This window comes from Anopheles bellator, chromosome 2, assembly GCF_943735745.2.
Source record: "Anopheles bellator chromosome 2, idAnoBellAS_SP24_06.2, whole genome shotgun sequence".
NCBI lineage: Eukaryota > Metazoa > Arthropoda > Insecta > Diptera > Culicidae > Anopheles > Anopheles bellator.
Genome location: NC_071286.1, coordinates 44,420,712 through 44,440,225, shown reverse-complemented (window position 1 = coordinate 44,440,225; position 19,514 = coordinate 44,420,712). Strand labels below are relative to the sequence as shown.

The following is a 19,514-nucleotide window of genomic DNA, read 5'->3' as shown; positions in this document are numbered from 1 at the left end:
GGAACAGCCCGGTGTTAACATCCGCCACTCAAATTGTAATCTAACAAATAGTAGTTAATCTTGATTGTGGCCCCGGGCCCGAAGCGGCCTCACAAACAACGATCCATCAAACTGTTTCACAAATTAAAATTCATGCTAATGAATAACCACTATAAACACATTTTTCATACGCGCTCGTTCGCTGGCGTACTCGGTTCGCTCGCTTCACTTCGGACGTATCAATAACAATCATATTTTATTTAGATGAAACGTGCTATACATTACCACAAGCTCCGTTTGCTTTGCGGCTCGAGAGAAAGAGAGAGCGCACGAAGGAAGCAGAAGGAAAATTGATTATGTTGTCCCTCCCGTTTTTCCGCCGTTGGTTCGGCTCACCCACAATGGTCTTGCGTGCATTTTTGAGGCCCCCCGAAAACAAAAATTGCGCCCCAGATTTATGGCCCAAAGTTGGGGATGAAATTGCCGAAAAGAAAAGTGAAAAAGAAAAGAAACCCAACACGAACTGCGAATCCTTGCGAAGTGTTTCTTAGCCTACCTTACGGCCAACGTTACGGCGATGGGCGATGGCCAGACCTTCGTCTCCTTCTGAGCCGATGCTTTTAAGTAGCGCATTAGAAAGCGTTTTGTTACTTGTTTACTGTCATCGTCTGAACCTTTCGACCGCCCACTGGGGCCAGGTACCAGGTTCAGCCCGCCCGGTGGTGGCAGTTCATCGAGATAACAAACCCCCGACGGTGGAACGTAGGACTGGCAACGATGGGGCGGGCCTTAGGATTGTGGCGCTATTTTTCGGTTCCGGCTACTTAGTGTCGACCAATAATGGCAATCGGATTACTGAGGGGTGGCAAGAGCCCACGGCAGTGACGAAGGGGGCACCCGGTGCTAAAAAGGGTTAATTTTGGGCAGGTCGAAATTAATGACACCGATTATGACGGTGGTCAATGGCCGGCGACGGGAGCAGAGCAGATTACTGGGAGCCTCACACGGGGATTGCGGACTGAGCTTTAGAGTGAGACTCCCGAGAGCTGGTTCCCGGAGGGTGATTTGAACCTTTTCTCAATGCGAACGTAATGTAAGAAAACTGTTACAGCCTCAGGGGATTGGCAGACTGATCGGGAGTAGGTCGAACTCTTTTATTAACTACCTGTCTAGTTATTACATTCATTATTACATACAATTCTCGATCGCGATTGGTTTTTGTTGATTTGATAAAAACCCTTAAACCAGAGCGTAGTGAGCTAATGAATCAACAGCAGCAAATGGCATTCAACTAAATCCTGCCTTAGGTTTAGTGCATTAAAGTATAGTTCATTAAGGTCGATTAACTGCAGTCTAAGTCGTGGGCCGAACACCCCAAATCCAGTGCCGCTTTCGGCGATGGTAGCTGTTTCTTTGGGTGAAAATTGAATTAACCCGTCATACCCAACGCGTGCCGGAGCCTGCGAATAAGGCTGGCTTCCGTAAATCAATGAAAAATTGTGTTGGTAGTGGTGTGAAGATATCCCAAAATATGCCGGATTTTGCTTCCATCCTGTGCTGTGTGTGGGTGAGCGATCCACCCCCAGTCCATGCAAATTACACCGACCGCCGACCGTTAGTAGTTGAGTCACCTGCCGGCCAGGTTCGGTCGGCAAGGAAGGTCCGTTAGAATGGCCAAAGGATACTTTTTTGTCCGCGTTCCGTTGGGAAGTAAGAATAATGTTAGTTGGAGAGTGAAAAAAAGTCGGATCAACACAGCGGAAAAGGTTTAGTGTTTTGGTTGGTAAGGCTCTGGACAGCGTGGGTCGGTTGCTTCAAAACCACATTCGTCGGGTGGCCTTGCTCACCAGGAGCTGATGTTGCCCGGAGGGCTCGTGGTCCGTAGTCGCAGTCGTAGCGATTTCGCAAACCGATAGCACCACACGGCGCTCAGTGGGTACTCCGCCAAAGGATCAACCGTAAACACAAACCAGAAGGAGCACCGGACCCGGAGCGCCCGGAACGCCTGGGGCCGGGAGTGGGAGCGGGCGAAATCAGTGGCGATGTTTTGCCTTGAAACATCACGGAACGGTAGCAAATGGACGAAAATCGGGGAAGGTATAATTATACACGTTTCAGGTCGGTGCCTCGGGAAACCCGCGGCCCGTACCCCGATGGAGCCCGATGAGGCGCGTTTTTATCGTTTGCCAGGAATGTTCCAAGACGTGACTTTATGAAGGTGGTTTCACCGTGTGCCGTGGTTACGTTTCCTTCACGGCACGGACTGCCAGAGTGTGTGTGCCTTGCCTCGGTGCTCCGGGGATTTTATTGACTTTTTTTCGACTCCTTAGAACCGGTATCGGTATGATTGAGAGGAAAAGTTAAGTAGAACGTGAAATCAACTGAATCAACTTCTTGGTCGCGGCCACGAAGGCACGCGGGTTATGAAACGAATCGTGCGCAACACGCAGCCACGGAGTATATAAAAAATATTGGGCTAGGTGTTCGCTGTAGTTGTGGAATAATGAAGCCACGAAGAACGAACCCGAAACCGAGAGTGAAAGATGTGATGAATGACCACAATCGTGGTGGGTATTCAGTGTGCAAAGACGTATGGAAATATGAAATGACAATGGCGGTGAAGTTGGATCAAAATGTGATAAAATGCTATACAAAAATATACATAAACAGATAATAAGTAACACATAAAAGCTTTAAGTAGAGGATCCCTTAGCACTGAAACTGGTAACTAGCCTCGGGGAGAAGGGTCCGTCGAACGCACCTCATCCGATGGAGCTATTAATAATTAGGCAATGAAAAGAGAAGGTTTTCCTACTATTTCGGGAGCACAGCATAAGCCACCCGAAGGGTTACTTAACGCCCAGTGAACGAACGCAACTTTTGGGACCACACGAACCCATTTCGTGCGTAAAATACAATACCTATTCACACACACACCACCACCAATGCCAACAACGCCACGAGGCCACCACTTCTCGACCGACACCGGCCATCATGTATTCCGGATCCTTGGTTCATAAATATGGCTTGTAAATAATTTATTATCGGCCGATAATTGCCTTCTCGCCTGCGCTGGGAAAATTGAGGTATGTTCGGACCGTACCAGAAGAATGAAAAATGCCCGAAAAACATACGTTCTGGGGCTGGGGAGGCCTGAAGGTCATTGCTCGACAGGGCCAGCCATTGACGATGGAATCCCTGCCCTGCGCTGGCCCTGTCCGGTGACACTCGAACTGATGGAACGGGACCATTTGCTGCCAGTTTCGGGTTTCGACATTTGGGATCGCCAATTTCGTCGGGTTGTAATTTAACGTTGACGCGTTTCGCGAACGCGGACGAATTGGACCGAGGGCCCGTGACAGGTTGGCCGGGAAGGATGTAGACATCATTTTTCATTTTTCGTGGACTACACCGCGCGGTTGATTAAGTGACTTGCGCCTTCTCGGGGGCAATTTGCAAGAATATGCTAATTTTTCCCACTTTCGTCTTGGCGGTGTTCCGGGCCAAGAAACTATTTAAAAAGTATTTCGAGTAGCTTCCAGGATTGTCGGATCGATCATAGCTAATGAACATAAATTACACTGAAAGTGACTGTGGCAAAGCTGGCATAATGATTTGCATATTTTTATATAGCAAACGTCCTTACTTTCTGGGTCTATCTAACACAACTATCTGCAACCGGGAGCAACATCTAAGACTTGTTTACCAAAAAAAAAGGTCAAACACTACAACTTGTTCACGCATTATTTATGATATTTGACGTTAATGTAAACCGAGACGAAAACTACCTTGAAAGTACATTACGAGACCCTGGAAACGAAACAAAACGTTTCGGTTGATATTAAAAGCATAGAAGCTTAGATATAAACGGCTTGCAACGAGTTTCATCTCGACGAGCATACTACTATCATATGCTTTTGTCACTTACCTTCGCATGACATGGACGTTAAAAACTTCAAAAGGTTGCTCGATATTGTATGGCTCGGAAGACAACAAAGACAGTTCAAAATCTAAGCCGTGGATTTATTCACTTGAATACTCAGTTTTTGTACCCATTACTATTTGCCCATATCTGGCATTTGGGCGCGCTTGTTTATTACTGCAAATTGATAAACAACCACAACCAACCTGTCCTCCGAGGCTCCGACCATAAATAGCCTCAGCAAACAGGCCAATTTGTTTTGCTACTTGTCAAAACCAGAAAACCAATACCGAGGAAGCTATCCCGGAACCGCAAAAGCATGGTAATTGATAAAATACCCCGATCCACTCCACCCGGGCCGAGCCGAGCCGAGTGCTTTTAATAGGAATTAAATTTTCATCTTCCGCGCCACCTGCGCCACGTCCGGCGGAAAGGAACCGCAAACTTGATAAAAAAAGGAAAACCAAACCAAGCAAAAAACGGCATCGGGCCGGACTGCGGACTCGGTGGCCGGTCGCTGTTTGTCCCTCATAAAAATTCATTGACACTTTTGGGCCCGCCTCGAGAAGTAAGCCAAACGGACCGCAAATCGTGTCACGGTTCCAAATATTCACGGGTCAATAGGAACGAAAGAAAAAAAACGGGGCCCCTTGAGCTCGTAGCTTGAGAAATCAATTGAAACAGAAGGAGCAGATGCAAAAGGTTTTGTGGGACAAAAAAGGGTCGACTCGGTGGCGTACCCAACACACGGCAGGATGTATCTAAGCCATACCTTTCGAGTTACCCCGGACACCGCCCCGGTTCTCGGGTTCTTGTGAATTATGTTTCTCGCAGCTTTCGCCCGTAAACCATGCGGGCAGGGGCCGGTAAAATAAAGAATGTGTAAAATGGGCTGCTCAAGACATGGGCAAATCATTAAATAACAACCGCATCCGCTGGTGCGGAGTCGAGCATAATTTCGGTTCGGTTCTCAAGCTTTTCGTCGTTTTCCCTTTTTTCCATTCACAGTCGCTTGCAGCACCGTCACCGTTACGAAATGCCAAGCCGCCCTCCGGACGCTGCAGGCATTTCCCTTTTTCCGGCCCACCTGTCTGTGCAAGGAACCGGGCATCGATCCGGACTGTAATTACTTTCGGGACTTCCTGTTCGATCATCCTTGCGGTTTCGTGTCTAAGAAAGGTAAGTTATCAGTAGCCGCAGATCGCGCCCGACGCCTAACAGTGGCGCAATGGGCGGAAAATGTGATCTGCGCCGTTGTGCTGGCGTTTGATGAGGCGAATATGTCACGGAGTTGCTTCTGCCCAGAACCTCTTTATTCTACATTTCAGAACGGTAAACAGGCTGTGGCCGCCAGAAAGAGAGTTTTTAAATTCTTCTCGCGTTCGTTACTAGTACTCGAGAAGAGTTCAACTTGTTCGAGGCATACATTTGCTACCGTTGAACCATCCATCGTTATTGAAATGTGTTAGCCACATAAAGTGTGTCTCGCTAATCGAATAAAACGCTGCAGTTGGGCCTCAACGACTCGTGGTTCGAGCTGTCCTAAACGCAAGCGATGCCGCACGAACATCGTCATCGCTGTTGCCGTCTAATGATTACTTCACTCTACAATGCGTTTGCGAAAACATCTACATCTATCCCAAGCTTGATGGCGATCGACTCGAGAGTGCATCGCTGTTCTTGAGAGGCATTGCAATTCTTGCTAACTTTCTGTTGAGCACTGCTCGCTATTATCGAGCACTGGAGGATGGCAACAGAGCGGTTACGGGCGTGCGTGAATTTAAAATATCCTGCTAAGTTATCAAGCGCCAAATCTCAGAGTCCTCCGTGTCGACTTGAACTAACGCAGCCCCTTGTTCCAACATGGCCAATCTGTCTGTGCTCTTCTGAAAGCTTTTACTGAGTAGAGACGAACTTATGCTTCATGAATTCTAAAGTTCTAATTATGAAGCCATCGTAACTCGCGTACTGCATCGCGAAACGCGTCATCAACTCTAAAAGCAAGTGTTGTGAACCACATTAGCCCAGAAGTGACGCTTCATTCAAAAGCTTATTATGAATTTTTAAATATTCACTCTGGTGAAGCACCCAACGAGAAGCACTTTTGTTTCTTGACTCACGTTGGCTGGGTTGGTCCAAAGCTAGGGTGCTCAGAATCTGATACTAGAATAGCGTACAACGATCAAGGGCTTTTTTCCATTCCGTCCGTTTCATCTACAATGGTGCAGCGGGAAAAAAAATCTTCACAAAACCGCGTTCTGTGTTTTCCAAGGCTTCCATCCGAAAGGGGTGGAAAAGCTTAATCATTACAGTAGGTTTATCTTGTTTCGAGAAGCTCAATCCCAGGTTTTCACAATTCCCGCTGATGGTACGGGTGAGCCGAACGATAAGTGCGGATAACGGAAACAAGTCCATAGAACTCACAAGCGGAACAAGGATTACGCTCCATGGGCAAGATATTTACGAGCACTGATCCCTTTGATGTACAAGATAGAAATGCTAGCATACGACACGGTTTAAAATGATGGCTACTGTCCGAAGAACTTCAATTTGTTTTAGATTATTATGGTCTTATTCCTAGGTTTGTAGAATATGGTGTATGAATATTTAAATTTGGAACTTATAAGGCAGTATATGTAAAAACAAACAAACCAAAGGATTACTTGTTGGGATCTTTTTCTTTACTTCGAAATTCGGAAAAAAGGCAGCTTCGCCCCACCGAAGGAATGTGACCCATAGACGACCACAAGGAATGGATTGAAACAGCAAATTTCATTTATGGCACACAAAAGTTCAACCGTCGGCGGAAAGGATGAAACCTTTTCCGCCAGGTCTTTGCGTAAGATGACTGACGAGTTGACTGAACATGACAGCACATTATCCTGCGAGAGAAAGCGACGGGCCCCCGGGTACCGCAGTACCCGATTTGCGAGGAAAAACAATGGAAGCAAAAGCGCACTACACCGGGATCGTCATACTTACGCCAGGAGCAAATCCGTTTCTGTCAGCTTTACGGTTCGACCTTTTTCGAGGAGCTCACCAATGCGCCATGCGATCCTGGAGCGTCTTGGGTTAGAATCGATCTGCGAATGGAATTACACCGCCTGGTTTATAAGGATCCATCTATCAACTAGTGTTCGTGCCGAGCGCACCGGGGAGCGCACTCACACGGAACACGGAGAACTTCCCGGTGCAGTCTCCAGTCGATACAACGATTGTGACATCGCCGACTCCCGGCGCACTCGTTTTCCCCTAAAGCAGACTGTAATCTCCAGAACACTGCCCTCCCTAAGGAACACGGTGGAAGGTAGACACGTCAAAGCGCCGAAACATGATGTTTAACAACGCTGTTTGACCAACGATTCGAACTGGTAACTGTGAAAATATTCCAACACGAGACTCTCCGGTTCCGTTCCAGACGTCTGGGAAAGCTCTCGTCGCGCTACCGGGATGTCCAAATTCGATTCAACTTGTCACATTTGGGAACATTGAACACTTTGCACCCACCGGCAAGAAGGATGGCACGGTGCCGTGTAGAGAAACTAGTTGCTTGCATGTCTATTGACATGCTCTTCTCGTGTGCAGCTCGTTGCACTTCCAGCGGCAAGCTTTAAGTTGGACGGAAGATAGTGTACTGTAACTCCCGTGTACGGTGTTCCGTGTTTTCCTTTCGAGTTTAAATCGCTTCCATCATCCCTGAAATCCTTTGGCAAAGTGCACACCACGTGCAGTCATCATCGAAAAAAGTGATCGAAATTGGCTTACGACTGGAATCTGGTTGTTACGAAATATGTTGCAAAATTGCATTCTGATGCGTGCATTACGATCGATTTCGTTTGGTTGGCAAATACTCGTCCAACCGAAGCGATTTTCAACCTTCAACTTCGTCAATTCTTCTTGAAAGCGTAAATAGTAAGACAATTTTCATTTCCACCCTTCAAATGAGGTTGCCGAATCGTGGAAGATGTTCAAACATTGACCCGACCATAAAAAGCTCAAAAAGTTGTGTGAAAGTTACAGAAAGATTTATTGAGGCGCTAGAAAATCAACGAAGAATGTACACGGGCACCATATCAATTATCTGTTCTTTTCCAAATTGAATGGTTTCATATTTCATGCCATTAGCTAAAAGCAACATAAATAATGCCTAACTATTCAGTAAAAATATTCCTGTGAATTGCTGCACCATTTCCAGGCCCTAGCCGTACGTGTGAGTTCTTCTCTCGCGCAGTCCTTCCTTACCACACAGGACCTACCACAAAAAAAAAATCACAACCAGCCCGGACTTGGTGTGTTGGGAAGAATTTAAATAATGCCTTTTTCTGTTCGCCAATTTATTGGACCCTCGTGCGTGGTTTCGTGCCACGGAAGCTTACTTCGCTCCGGCTACGCTATCGACACATTCGGGCGGAAACGAGATTCAAATCACGTCCGACCTGAACCTGGTGACCTACCGGTGCCAACAACGGCAACGGCGACGAGTCCCGCAAAACTGGTCGTTGCGCCCTTACGTTGCGGTCGTTTCCTGTGATAATTCCGGGAGGATTTCGGTTGCCATTCAACGGCAACGCGAATCGCATCCGAACCGAAAAGTGTGCTTCAAAAATGTGCATATGTTAGACCCGCCAGAATGTGGGTTTGTGAGCGGAAAAAGGAAATAATTAACGAAACATGGCGTCCAATGAACGAGCCAAGTGTTAAAGTGTCGTGGCTCGCGAGGCTCTTACGCGAAACATACGCCGGAACGCGGTTCTGCGCTGTGGTCTCAGCACAATGTGTGAATGAGCTGTGTTTATTGCACTTGGTTTGCACTCACCATTCCAACGGGACTCGCGGGACTAAGAAGCGTTAGTGTCAAAAGAAACGTGACGAGATTCGATACACTTCCTCGACTGTAAGCCGCCGGACTGTCGGAGGACGCGGGCGCTGTCGAAGGACCCTAGCCCTACCGACGCTTAGCACAAGACCACACGTACTGGACGTTTGTTAAGAGCAGCGCAAAAGCTTTTATTGCATGCGCTTCAATCGTGCTTCCGTGGTGGACTTCAAGAATGGCATTTTATGGCAGAATTTTCTGCACCGCACGACAACGGCCAGGATCCGGTGCCCTCGTGCCCGTTAGTTCTCGCAGGGGAGTTCTCGATTTCAATTTATTACGATCGGTTTAAAGCTCACATATTTCAAACAATTTGTTTTGGGTTCACCGCGGTGCGTACCGTGGTGTAGGGTAGCTTGTGTTCCTTACTCTATTGCATTATTCATACGAGAAAGTACATCAGTAGGGTGTCTTAGTTGTAACATGAAAAGAAACTATTGTATATAGCACTAGCTCTTATTTCATTCTTATTTCTCGATGATTCGGCATTTCAGAGGATCGGACTTCCTGGTGACGTATCCGATCGGCTTCCCTTTTCGCTTCCCGTTCGATACATGGAAAAACTCGCGCCAGCTGTATTTGGCTAAAATTTCTTTAAAACTATTCGAGTTTGGTGACATTTACCTAGACTTTGAATGAGAGCCTCCCTTTTGAAAATGAGGCATGGTTTCAAACCTTCAACAGAACATTTTCCCTTCTCGAAAACACTCACCTTCAGAATTTTGTTCGATTTCGATACCGAATTTTGCTGAGAAGTGGCGCAGCATGCGAAAACCTCTGCGTCAGATCGAGAAGCAAAGCGCGAGTAGCGTTTTCCCAAATGTTTTCACTGAAGCTTCCGACGGAAACTGATTTGTTGGCTCGACGATATCGCATTCGCAACCGAACCGTTTCATGGGATTGTGATTGAGAAGCACGAAGTCGAGCCATGTTAACGCGGCGCTCTTCACGGACAATTTCTTGTCCTTGTTCAGCCGTTTCATTCGCAATATTTCGTTTTGGTCAGCACAACGGTTTGGTCGGGAAAGATTCGAACAGATTTGGGCCGTGCGTTGCAATGAGAATAGCGCATTATAGAAATAATTTCCTTTTCAAAGTTCCAAGGTGTAAACTTGTAATAAAGGTAAATACTGACACCAGTGTGTATTTGTAGCTTTTTGGCTTTCATGAAGCGTTATCTCTGTTCTGGATCCGTATTCGGTTGTATGACTTCGTTGAAAGTTAGCATAGGTCCATTCAATTAGGCCTTGCAGCATGTTCACAATACTTGAACAAATCAATATACAAATTGACAAATAATAACTAAAAACGTGCCACTCCAATGAAAATCTGTAGAATATGTTAATATGTAGTACGAGTTTCGCAGAATCAAAATATTTAGTACAGCATATGAACCACAACGTTCTAATCTGTTTCTACTAAAAATAGCATACGCGTTCCGGTTCTATTGTGTCCCAAAGATTGCTGCACACAATGATTGTGGGCGATAACTAGAGCATAGAGCAAGTGATTCAATCGCTGTACATCGCTGCTATCAATGTCCTTGCTGTTGTAGAACTAAGAGCAATTCTGTTGCTCTGATTGTCAACCAAATCGTTCGTGGAGAAAGATTGACTTTTGAGTCCCTGACTTCCGATGATGGGAAGGTGGCTTCTGTTTACCCCGGAAAACCCCGGGCTGCATTTATCCATATTCTGCCATCTGTCTAATGTTATGCCGCATCTCGCTGCACACGAAGAATATGTGTGCCGGGGGTAGGCTGACCTCGCGGATCCATTGCAACCTGCCCGCTCAACATCGCGATGGTTGCCAAGAAATACACACATCCGGCGGCCTCCCAGGGCTGGTGGCTGGTAGCGAGACCCCGGGTGATGGCGACTAGTGAACAGATTGCATAGTAAATTACTTCAAGCAGAAATTTATTGCAAATAACAGCTGCATCGGGAAGTGGCATGCCGAGCCGCAAAATGGCGGAAGAAAAACGGGAAAACAGAACGAAAGAAAGCGAGCCCCCGGATCGCTGGGATTCTTCAGGTGGGCTGCCTTCAGGTGGACTGCCAGCAATCCGTGGCCAATTCTTTTGTTTGCAGCCCCCTGGCTGCCGTTTGCTGGTTGTCGGACTGGAATCACAAACGAAAGCCGGAAGTGCATTTTTCGATCCCTGCCACACGCCGTCGCCGGCCGGGTCGTCGTTATGAACCCAACACAATGCGAGGCTTCCGGTTTGCGGACCTGCGCCATTTGGATTGTAAATGCGGAACTGGAGGGTTTATTGTTCGAAAATAATCGGAACAGAGGCACCGAACGAAAACATCGTCCAGATTCTAAGCCACGTGGATGCGTTCTTTTTTTTCGTTTTCCAAGCCACCACAAAAGGAAGCCAACCCGACGGCGGTCACTATCTGCGCAGCGGAACCACCGTTGGGGTTTGAGGCTTGCAGAATAAATACCTTGGTGAATCGAGTAAATATGGCAGAATACCTGGACAAACATTCCACGTGAGGGCTGGCGAACGAATTACGGCGCGCGGGTTATTTTACCGGACACAGGTTTCGCGTTCGTAATGCCGGAGCATTTCGACAAGTACTACGGGTGCCAAATGAAATATGGAATTGCTCTAAAGCTGAAAATTAATTTTGAAGCACTACAATTACGGTGTGCGAAAAGTGAGAAAAAATTTACTGTTGCACATCGTTACGATTTTCACTTTTAAATCTACATCTGAATCGGTTAAAAGCCCTTTAAATTAAGCCTCCAACGGCTTACAGTTATTTTACACGCAACAATACAAAAAGAAGGAAGGATATCAGAATTACTGCGCTTTCTATATAATACATTCATAACTAATCGTTTGAATCTTTAAAGGTCCATAAAATAGGTTTTAGATAGATTATCGTTCAACAGAGACTGATAGTGCGTTTGGAAGAGAATTTCTTGACGATAACAACACAAAAATGCATAAAACTCTATATGCTGCTATTAAAAGTCTTGCACTAGACTATGCAAGATTAGAAGAAAATGTTCCGACGAAGGCAAACACGACACAGAAGCGAGGCAAACACACTAACGAGTATTTCTAGTGTCTGCCCCTTGGATGCATTTTTTCTGCTATTTGCTCAAGAATGTCACTACAAAGACGCGGAGGTTATATCTGGCATACGCCGAACGTCTGGCCACAACACAAGGCGTTTTATCTTCGTAAGCCATGCCAAGCGGATGTGTGGACTCTGTTGCTACTTTAAGTGCATTGTGTATCTTGCGGTTGCTTCACCGTGTGTGTCTGGGGTCCGCAACTGGACTCGAGACGTGCTGCATGTCGAAGATCGTCTTGTTAGCATTATTGAACGATGCTCGATCGGTCCCCTTCTTGACGACCGGTCTGCGATGCCCCAGTGGCCGATTGGCGCCATCCTTTGCCAGTGGCATCGACGTTCAACGAGCTTCAAGTGGGGCACGGCACGGACCACAATACAAACTGCCAAACATCGCTTTAATGTCGATAGGAATTCCCCAACCGACCGATCGACCGTGGTCGAGAAGGCAGTCGGTTGCAGTGGCGGCTGCAAGATTGAAGACGGCTGGCAACCTAACTAGACACACTCGTTCCCCAAAAGGCACTAGACGGCTAGATCGATTGTTTAAACTCGTAAAACGCAACCAACTCCCGGCGGCTTCCCGGCGATACCGAAAACATGTGTCTAGCGCCGGGCAAGAGTCGCCAGCCGGTAAACATTATGCAAATCACGTGTTCAGTTCCTCCGCCGGGTGGAGAGTCCTGCCTGGCCGCCATCGTTCCACCATCTCGATACGTTTGGGAGGATTCCTGACGGCATGTGTTGCCTTCCGGCGCAAGGTGTTGTGACGTGGTCTTAATGAATTTCTTATGAAGCCGAAGCGCAAACGCCCGAACAGCGTTTGTTTGCGTCTTGGCCGTTCTTGAAGCAGATTGGAAGCTTGATTCAGTCATTATTTTTGAGATAGTTCTTGGTGACCTCACTAACTATATCATTTTCTTTCTCTCTTTCTCTCTCTCTCTCTCTCTCTCTTTCTCGCTTATCTGGTTCTCTTTCTCTTTTCCTCGTGCTGTTTTCTTGCTTCTCTCGTTCCAGAAAAAGACCCGTACCCGGTGGATGCACTGCCCACGTGCAACCATGCACTGTCTGTGTGCCAGCAGGAGCGAAAGTGTATTAAACTATTTGAAGACTTTAAGCTTCACTGCAAAGTGCGGGAAAACAAGTGCCGCATGGAAGATAGGTATGCGTTGGTTGCCGGCGGTTTGGGCGGTAGCTGAAGTAATCCGAACAAAAATTCAAGCACAAAAGCAGGAGAAACAATGGCCAAACGGGGTTAAAAAAATTGAATTTGTATGCAAGGTGAATGTGAGAATCTTTAAAAAGAAGCAAGCAGGAACGTACACGAAACGTGCTCGTATGGGTCAAATTTATCTTCTAAATGAAGCCACCTCACTAAATAATTTATTCGAAATGCACATTTGAACTTTGTCACCAATCAACCTATACAAATTGTTTATTCAATTAGAAATGTTTTATCTTACGTTGCGGATAATATACAGCACAGTGCTCACAATTTTTAAGTTTGTAAAAGCTATCCATTAAATCACAAACTTTGGTTGAAATTGAAATTTGTTTCACCCGTAACGAGAAACGTTTCTTTCAACTCATTTGAGGAATAGATCGATTGAAAAGTCTAACGAGTTTGAAGATTTTGTGGCATGTAAATCCATTTGTTGCATGAGTAAAAACATTAATGCGCTTGTAAATTAAAAAAAACACAGACAAATAAAACAAACACAAGTTAAACAGTACTCGAGTGAACGACAAAAGTACAGTTAGGGCATTAAACGGTGGAAATCCACATCAGATGTTTCGTTGGAAGGGTTTGATTATGCACCTGCAACACACCCCGATCCTTGAGATTCTGCGATCCTTTCGAATGATTCCCTTTCAATTGGACAAATCATGTTGAGAACACCCGTCTGCCCAATGGTTCTCCTGCAACGAAATTTCTCATGGAAAAGCTTTCTGAAGCATTAGTGCATAGATGAGTGTATGGGGAAGCGCACGCCGATGGACAAAGTGCACGCAAGCGGTGCGCGAAGTGGGACAAACGAAATGACGCCTCGAACCGAGGGCGATCAATGAGAGCGGGAAGATGGCCGGAGGAACGTTGTGCAGAACACCGAGGAACGCGAGTCGGCGCAATCACTCAACCATATTTCTCAATTACACCATTCAACAGGGATTTATGCTACGAAGCGTGGACTAATCTGAGATTATCACCGATGTTCGGCTGCATCTGCCCGAATAATCACATGAAGCGTAGATGTGATAAAATATTTAGCGTTGTTAACCATAATCCGTGCGTCGGTAAGTTTCCACCAAAAACCGCTCCACAGCATTCCGCGTAGCGTTTCCGTGGTCCGATCGTCCCAAGCTGTCCCCGAGACCGCCGACCGGTGCACTGCCAACTTTCAGCGTAACTCAAACTCCGTACGGCTGACAGGGTGTTTTCATTGCCCGGGACAACACCTTGCCGTTAAATGTAGTGTGTGCCAATCGGTGCCCCGGGCACGAAAGTTGGCAGTGAACTCGCTGACTTCGAACAGTTTGGGATGATTTGTCTTTTCCTTTTCACAGTTTTCCAGAGTGCAATTTCTAGTTTTGCTTTCCCGGTTCTACATGCTTCTCTTCATTCGTCGCTCGCCGTTTCAGTTTTTATGTGTTTTTCTTCCATTTCCTTTGCGAACTTTTCCTTTTCAAAAAGGCGAAAGCGAGGAAAACCATTCCGTGCGAACTGTTTCCTGAACACTTTCTTCCCGAGCTGCACTAGTTTTCTGTTATACTTCGCCAGAAGACCATGTTCTGAGACACATTTTCCCTCCACGGTACGACTGTTTCAGCCGTGTCCCGTTTACTGCGTTCGTTTCTTTTTCGTTTTTATCGGAAACTTTCTTCTCTCCCTAATATTTACGAGATTTCTTTAACACTTCTCAGCTAAACTGTTCTTTATTTCACCAAGGATTCGTTTCGTTTGTGTTTGATTTTGTACTTTGCGTTTTTCTCGCCTCGTTGGCGCTACGTTTGTCGACGTTTGGCAATGAAGAATCACCTTCCGGTTTGTGTGTGGTTTTTTTTCTTTCCGAAATAAACCCGTTTTGGTTTCCCTAACTTCCTGTAGCCGCTTGCACTTTTTGTCTAGTTTTGATCGTTGGCCCCGGCCGTACTTTCAATTCAACTCTGCGGCAGCTTAACGCCGCATTCCCGTAGGCATCTATTATTTTCCTCGAGGTTATGATTCTCTTTCAATTCATCCCTTCTGCCATTTCTGCCAAACTCACCTCATTTCTCATGCTTTCACGCTTTCGCTTTTCAGTTTAAACATTCAGTTTTCAGCGAGGCAGGGGAAAACGGTTCTCCTTTGGTTCTCTCGAAGTCCCAATTGTTGGGCGGGAAAAGAAAAGTAAAAAAACGAAAGCTCTGGCTAACACCACAACGCTCCCTCCGTTCCTTAATATTTTAAACAACCAACACCGTTTTGTGTTGAACGTTCCTGCTTTTGGATTTCTTTTTTCATTAAAAAATGAATTCCCTTCAACTGCGGGCGTGTCTCACGGATTACGAACCACTGTGCCAACTCTCATCCATCATGTTCACGCTTCTTCCGCATGTTGGTGTGGCAAAAATCGGTTTCGGAATCGTGTGTACGGATTAACCACGCGTTGCACAAATTGAAAGCAGCTGTGGTTATGTCGTGTTTCCCACCGCGAATCCGTGTGGTGGTTTTCTGCAGAAAATGAAGAAATTATGTTAGCACAATGCAGAAATGTCTCGATGGCTGGTCCACCTGAATGCCAATTCAATGGATTGTGTTTTTCCACAAATAAAAACTCGAAAGACAAAAGCTATATACAACTTACAGTTGTACTGCGGTTGCAACAGATTTAAGCATGTTCGGTAGAAGATGTTTTCTTCATCAAAAACCATCAGTCAGTGCTGTTTTTCAGTGTAGTTATCTTGTTGTTGTTTCATTCCTTTCCTAGTGAGTTACTGTTTTATCTTTCTAGCTTTTTGTTCATACCAGGTGTATACCTTGCGAAATATACTTTTTTCAAAGAAATCAAACAAAAAATCAAATCAAATCATCAGAAATCATTTGTTGTTAGTAGCGATCAGAAATAACGTTTTCATCAAGTTTTAAGAACTTGTGAAGCATCACACCTTTCTGTCCCATCAGAAAGTCCATTTTATTGGATCCTTCGATGCATTTTCTTTGTTAAACCAAAATCGCCATTTTAAAATTTTGTATGCCACTTAAAGCACTGCGATCTTCTAAAAACAAGTCCCGACAAGCACAAAATTTGACATGGTCTCACCCTTTCAAAGATTGGTTGCAAGCCGAAACAATTTTTTTTCGACCTGAAATTATTAACCTGATGTCAAAACCAGGTAATGTTGCCAAAATAGCCAAATTAACAGGTAGAGCCGTCTGTTCAAAAGTCTATTTCTCAAGGTACTGTTGTCAATTGTTTTGCGAGACCCACCTTTATTTTCAGTAATGTTTATGTTTGATACACATGCATTTTTGCATATATGGTTGAGTTTACTGAACATTAGCTTGTCGAACTTTGTCTATAAGAAGTGCGTGTTGACCCCTCTAAACTATTGAGTGTCCTGTGTGTGTCTGTGTCAGATGATACGAGTGTGAATGCGATGAACAAAAAATGGTGCGTCTAAACAACCATAAGTCAATGCTAAACCGATCATGCTAACTGCAGTCTTCGTAAGAGCAACCCAGTAAAGTAATACGTCTGGAGCTCTACCAAATTTCAAAGCAGCCCGTTTGATCTCGTCCTGTTACGCTGTCTCTGTAGTGCTCTCGGTTGCTTCATCATGCTTCATTCGTTTCTGCAAATTGGAGAAACACTGTCTTAAATTTAAAAGAACAAACTAGAAGCCTTCGCCGAGAGGGCTTCCGGCAATCCTAAGAAGGGACACCGGCCGTATTTTGTTGACCCGTCAAGTTGAATATGTCCACTTGTACACGGTATCTAATTAGAAGAAGTCTCCCGAGTGCCGGGTCTACGCGGACAGCGTAGACAAGAGGACGTGTCGCGACAGCCCATGTCTGGCTCCTGGGCAATTAGTCCTATTCAATCAAGCACCCCATTGCAGGTCGGAAGTGTCCGTATTCTTTTTTGTTATTGCCATCGCTCTGCTTTTAGAACGATGCGGCTCTTCGAAGGCCCGTGCGCCACTCTGACTTGCTGCTTGTTATCGTTTCGCTCGCACTTGAAACCGGACTGGTAATCTATCCTAACCAAAGAAACGCAACGCTTTGAAAACGTTGCGCTTTGTTTGAAGAAGAGCCTAACAAGCGTTACAGGTAATTAAGTTTTGGCTCGGCCACAACACACCTACGGTGGGCGTTATAATAAACTCAAAGTATCCGAAAAAGAGATTAATTTCAGACGTCAGATGGGAGGTCTTGTTTGTTGTTTGCTACTGTAACATTGGGGGGCCGAACTGGGCAAACTTGTAAGATTTATTCCCCTTTCCCAGAATGCACTGTTCCCAGCCGTAGTGATTGAGTTTCAGTGCTCTGCCGGTTCGGAGTCCTGGCCCCGGACAATGGACCGTCTAGTGAGTACCGGATATTCGGTGCGCACATTTCGAGTGGCCACGCACCGGGCCACGTGTGTCAGTGGTCCCCGCGGGGCCCTATCTCGCGGTGTTCGTGAAGGACGCTCTCACGCACGTCCGCGCGCAGGTGAATCAATTACCGTGGAATGTTGCGCCCGGCCTGCGAAAAATCTGAAAGCCAAGGCGAATAAAAACAAAAAGGAACGGGACACCGAAAGGTTTACGCGTACGCACGGCGCGCGCGTACCGTCGAAGTACCGGCGGGCGGAAAGGATAATTGAGTTCCTGGGCTGGGTGGGTTGACATAAAAAACAAGATTTAACGGGTCACGGGAGGGCTCACCGCAAAGGTTACCGTGGCCCCGGCCAACCGTAAACATCGGGCCGTCGCTTCTCTGAGGAATTTTTGCAGACATTTCGAGGTCCCCTTCGGGGCGCCTCGGAGGACAATGAAAATTTTAAGCTCCCATATTTCCTTTAGCAACCCGTTAGTCCGCTCGGCAGCGGCTGCCGCTCGGGGGCTGCCTCGTAAAGCCCTCGTAGGCCCCGCAATAAGTCAGCGAAGCGAGGCACGGAAGTGGAGGATCCGGAATCCTCTTAAAACATCAGCCCGAGCCGGTGTGTAGTACCAGAATTGTCGCGCCACGCGTTTCGACTAACAGCAACTAACGCCCCGTACGTGCCGTTATTTTAGACTCACCAAAGTGTCCTACCCGACCCTGGCCGGCGGTGGCTCTCCGGAAGGTCTCTTCAGCGGCGACGACATTTGATGAGACTAACGAAGAGAGGACGCGTGCGAGCTCCACAATAATGGCGCCACAAAGGCACAAAGTAAACAAGACACGATCGTAGAGACGAAATGAGGATTCTGAGGAGAGTGGACGGGCGAAAGTTATGGTACACGGCGTGCGGGGAACCCGGTCTTGGGTTTGTGGCGTGTGGGGCGTCTACCAATCGCCTGGTGTCCCCTAGCGGAGTGTGAAGTAGTACACGATGTGATTGTCCCCAGTACTCACAGCTCACGCTGGCTGACGGGTGAGACCGGAATGGACGACTCGGCTCGGACATGACTAATCGGTTGCTGTTGCTTCGTTCGGTGACGAGGTGAGAGCAAGCGTAGGGGCTATTAACGAGATCTGTCCTTCGCCTCGAAGAGGACGTTCTTGGAGGGTGCATCCGACGGATCCTGTGTGGCCATAAAATGTGTGGCGCAGCAACTCGAGTGTCTCTTGAACGGTGCGGACTGAACGAAGAGTGTTATCGAAGTTGCTTAATATCGGACTACGGAGCGACCTGTTCCAGGTTGGTATTTAATTTATGCACAGGTCGCAGAACACCGTTTTCGTCAACCCGGTGGCACTCTAGTAATACTGTTTGGGAGCTCGATACTGCACGTAAAAACTCAACGCTGGTATCCGGCTAGTAATCGTTTGAGAAAAGTGCCGAAACTAGTTGATACCAAATGTCGTCCAAGTTTTCAGCTCGGTAGCGTACGCCATCGACGGTTACGGTGGCTCCTTCTTCAATTTTCGAAGAGAAATGGGCCGATGATGTCGCCAGACCGAAATCCCCACCGAACAGTCACTCGTTATGGGCGCATTGGCTTCTCTTGCACGACGTGTGGGTTTATCGAGACCTAATATTAGCATAAATCACCGAGGGGGAAATGAGCGTAAATGAAATAAGCTTATTGAATTTCGTACAGTTTCAGTTGAAGACTCACCGCTTTGGAAATATTTTTTTAATATTTTCCAATCTTCTGCCAGTGAATGGCATGCCATTGCGTAAAGGTCAAACTTTATGTTCATAATTTTCAAAATGAAATTTGACGTTTCAAAAGTCATGTAAGCCAAACTTATGCAAAATGCAACAGTAGTTGTAAAAGTAGTAGTAAAAAATCCAAACTCTTGATGGGTCACTGGCAAAGATTTCACGAAACACTCGCAAAAACGATGAGAAGTTCATGCAGCGTGTTCGTATATGAGTACAGAAACGCTACCAGAAAACAGTACTTAATTGTGACGCTTTAAAACTGGAACGGAACTAAAGCTGTTAGATGCACCCGCCCTGAATCTGGC

At 46.4% G+C, this 19,514-nt stretch overlaps 1 protein-coding gene across 1 annotated transcript in view; it reads left to right on the top strand.

Moving 5' to 3' along the window:
- The window catches only part of LOC131207581 (uncharacterized), a 97,897-nt gene that overhangs the window by 61,528 nt on the left and 16,855 nt on the right, over positions 1 to 19,514 (top strand). Inside the window, exons 3-5 of the mRNA XM_058200201.1 lie at positions 4,910 to 5,080; positions 12,887 to 13,031; positions 14,037 to 14,164. Coding sequence (XP_058056184.1) covers positions 4,910 to 5,080; positions 12,887 to 13,031; positions 14,037 to 14,164 — 444 coding nt within the window. The remainder of the gene's footprint in view (positions 1 to 4,909; positions 5,081 to 12,886; positions 13,032 to 14,036; positions 14,165 to 19,514) is intronic.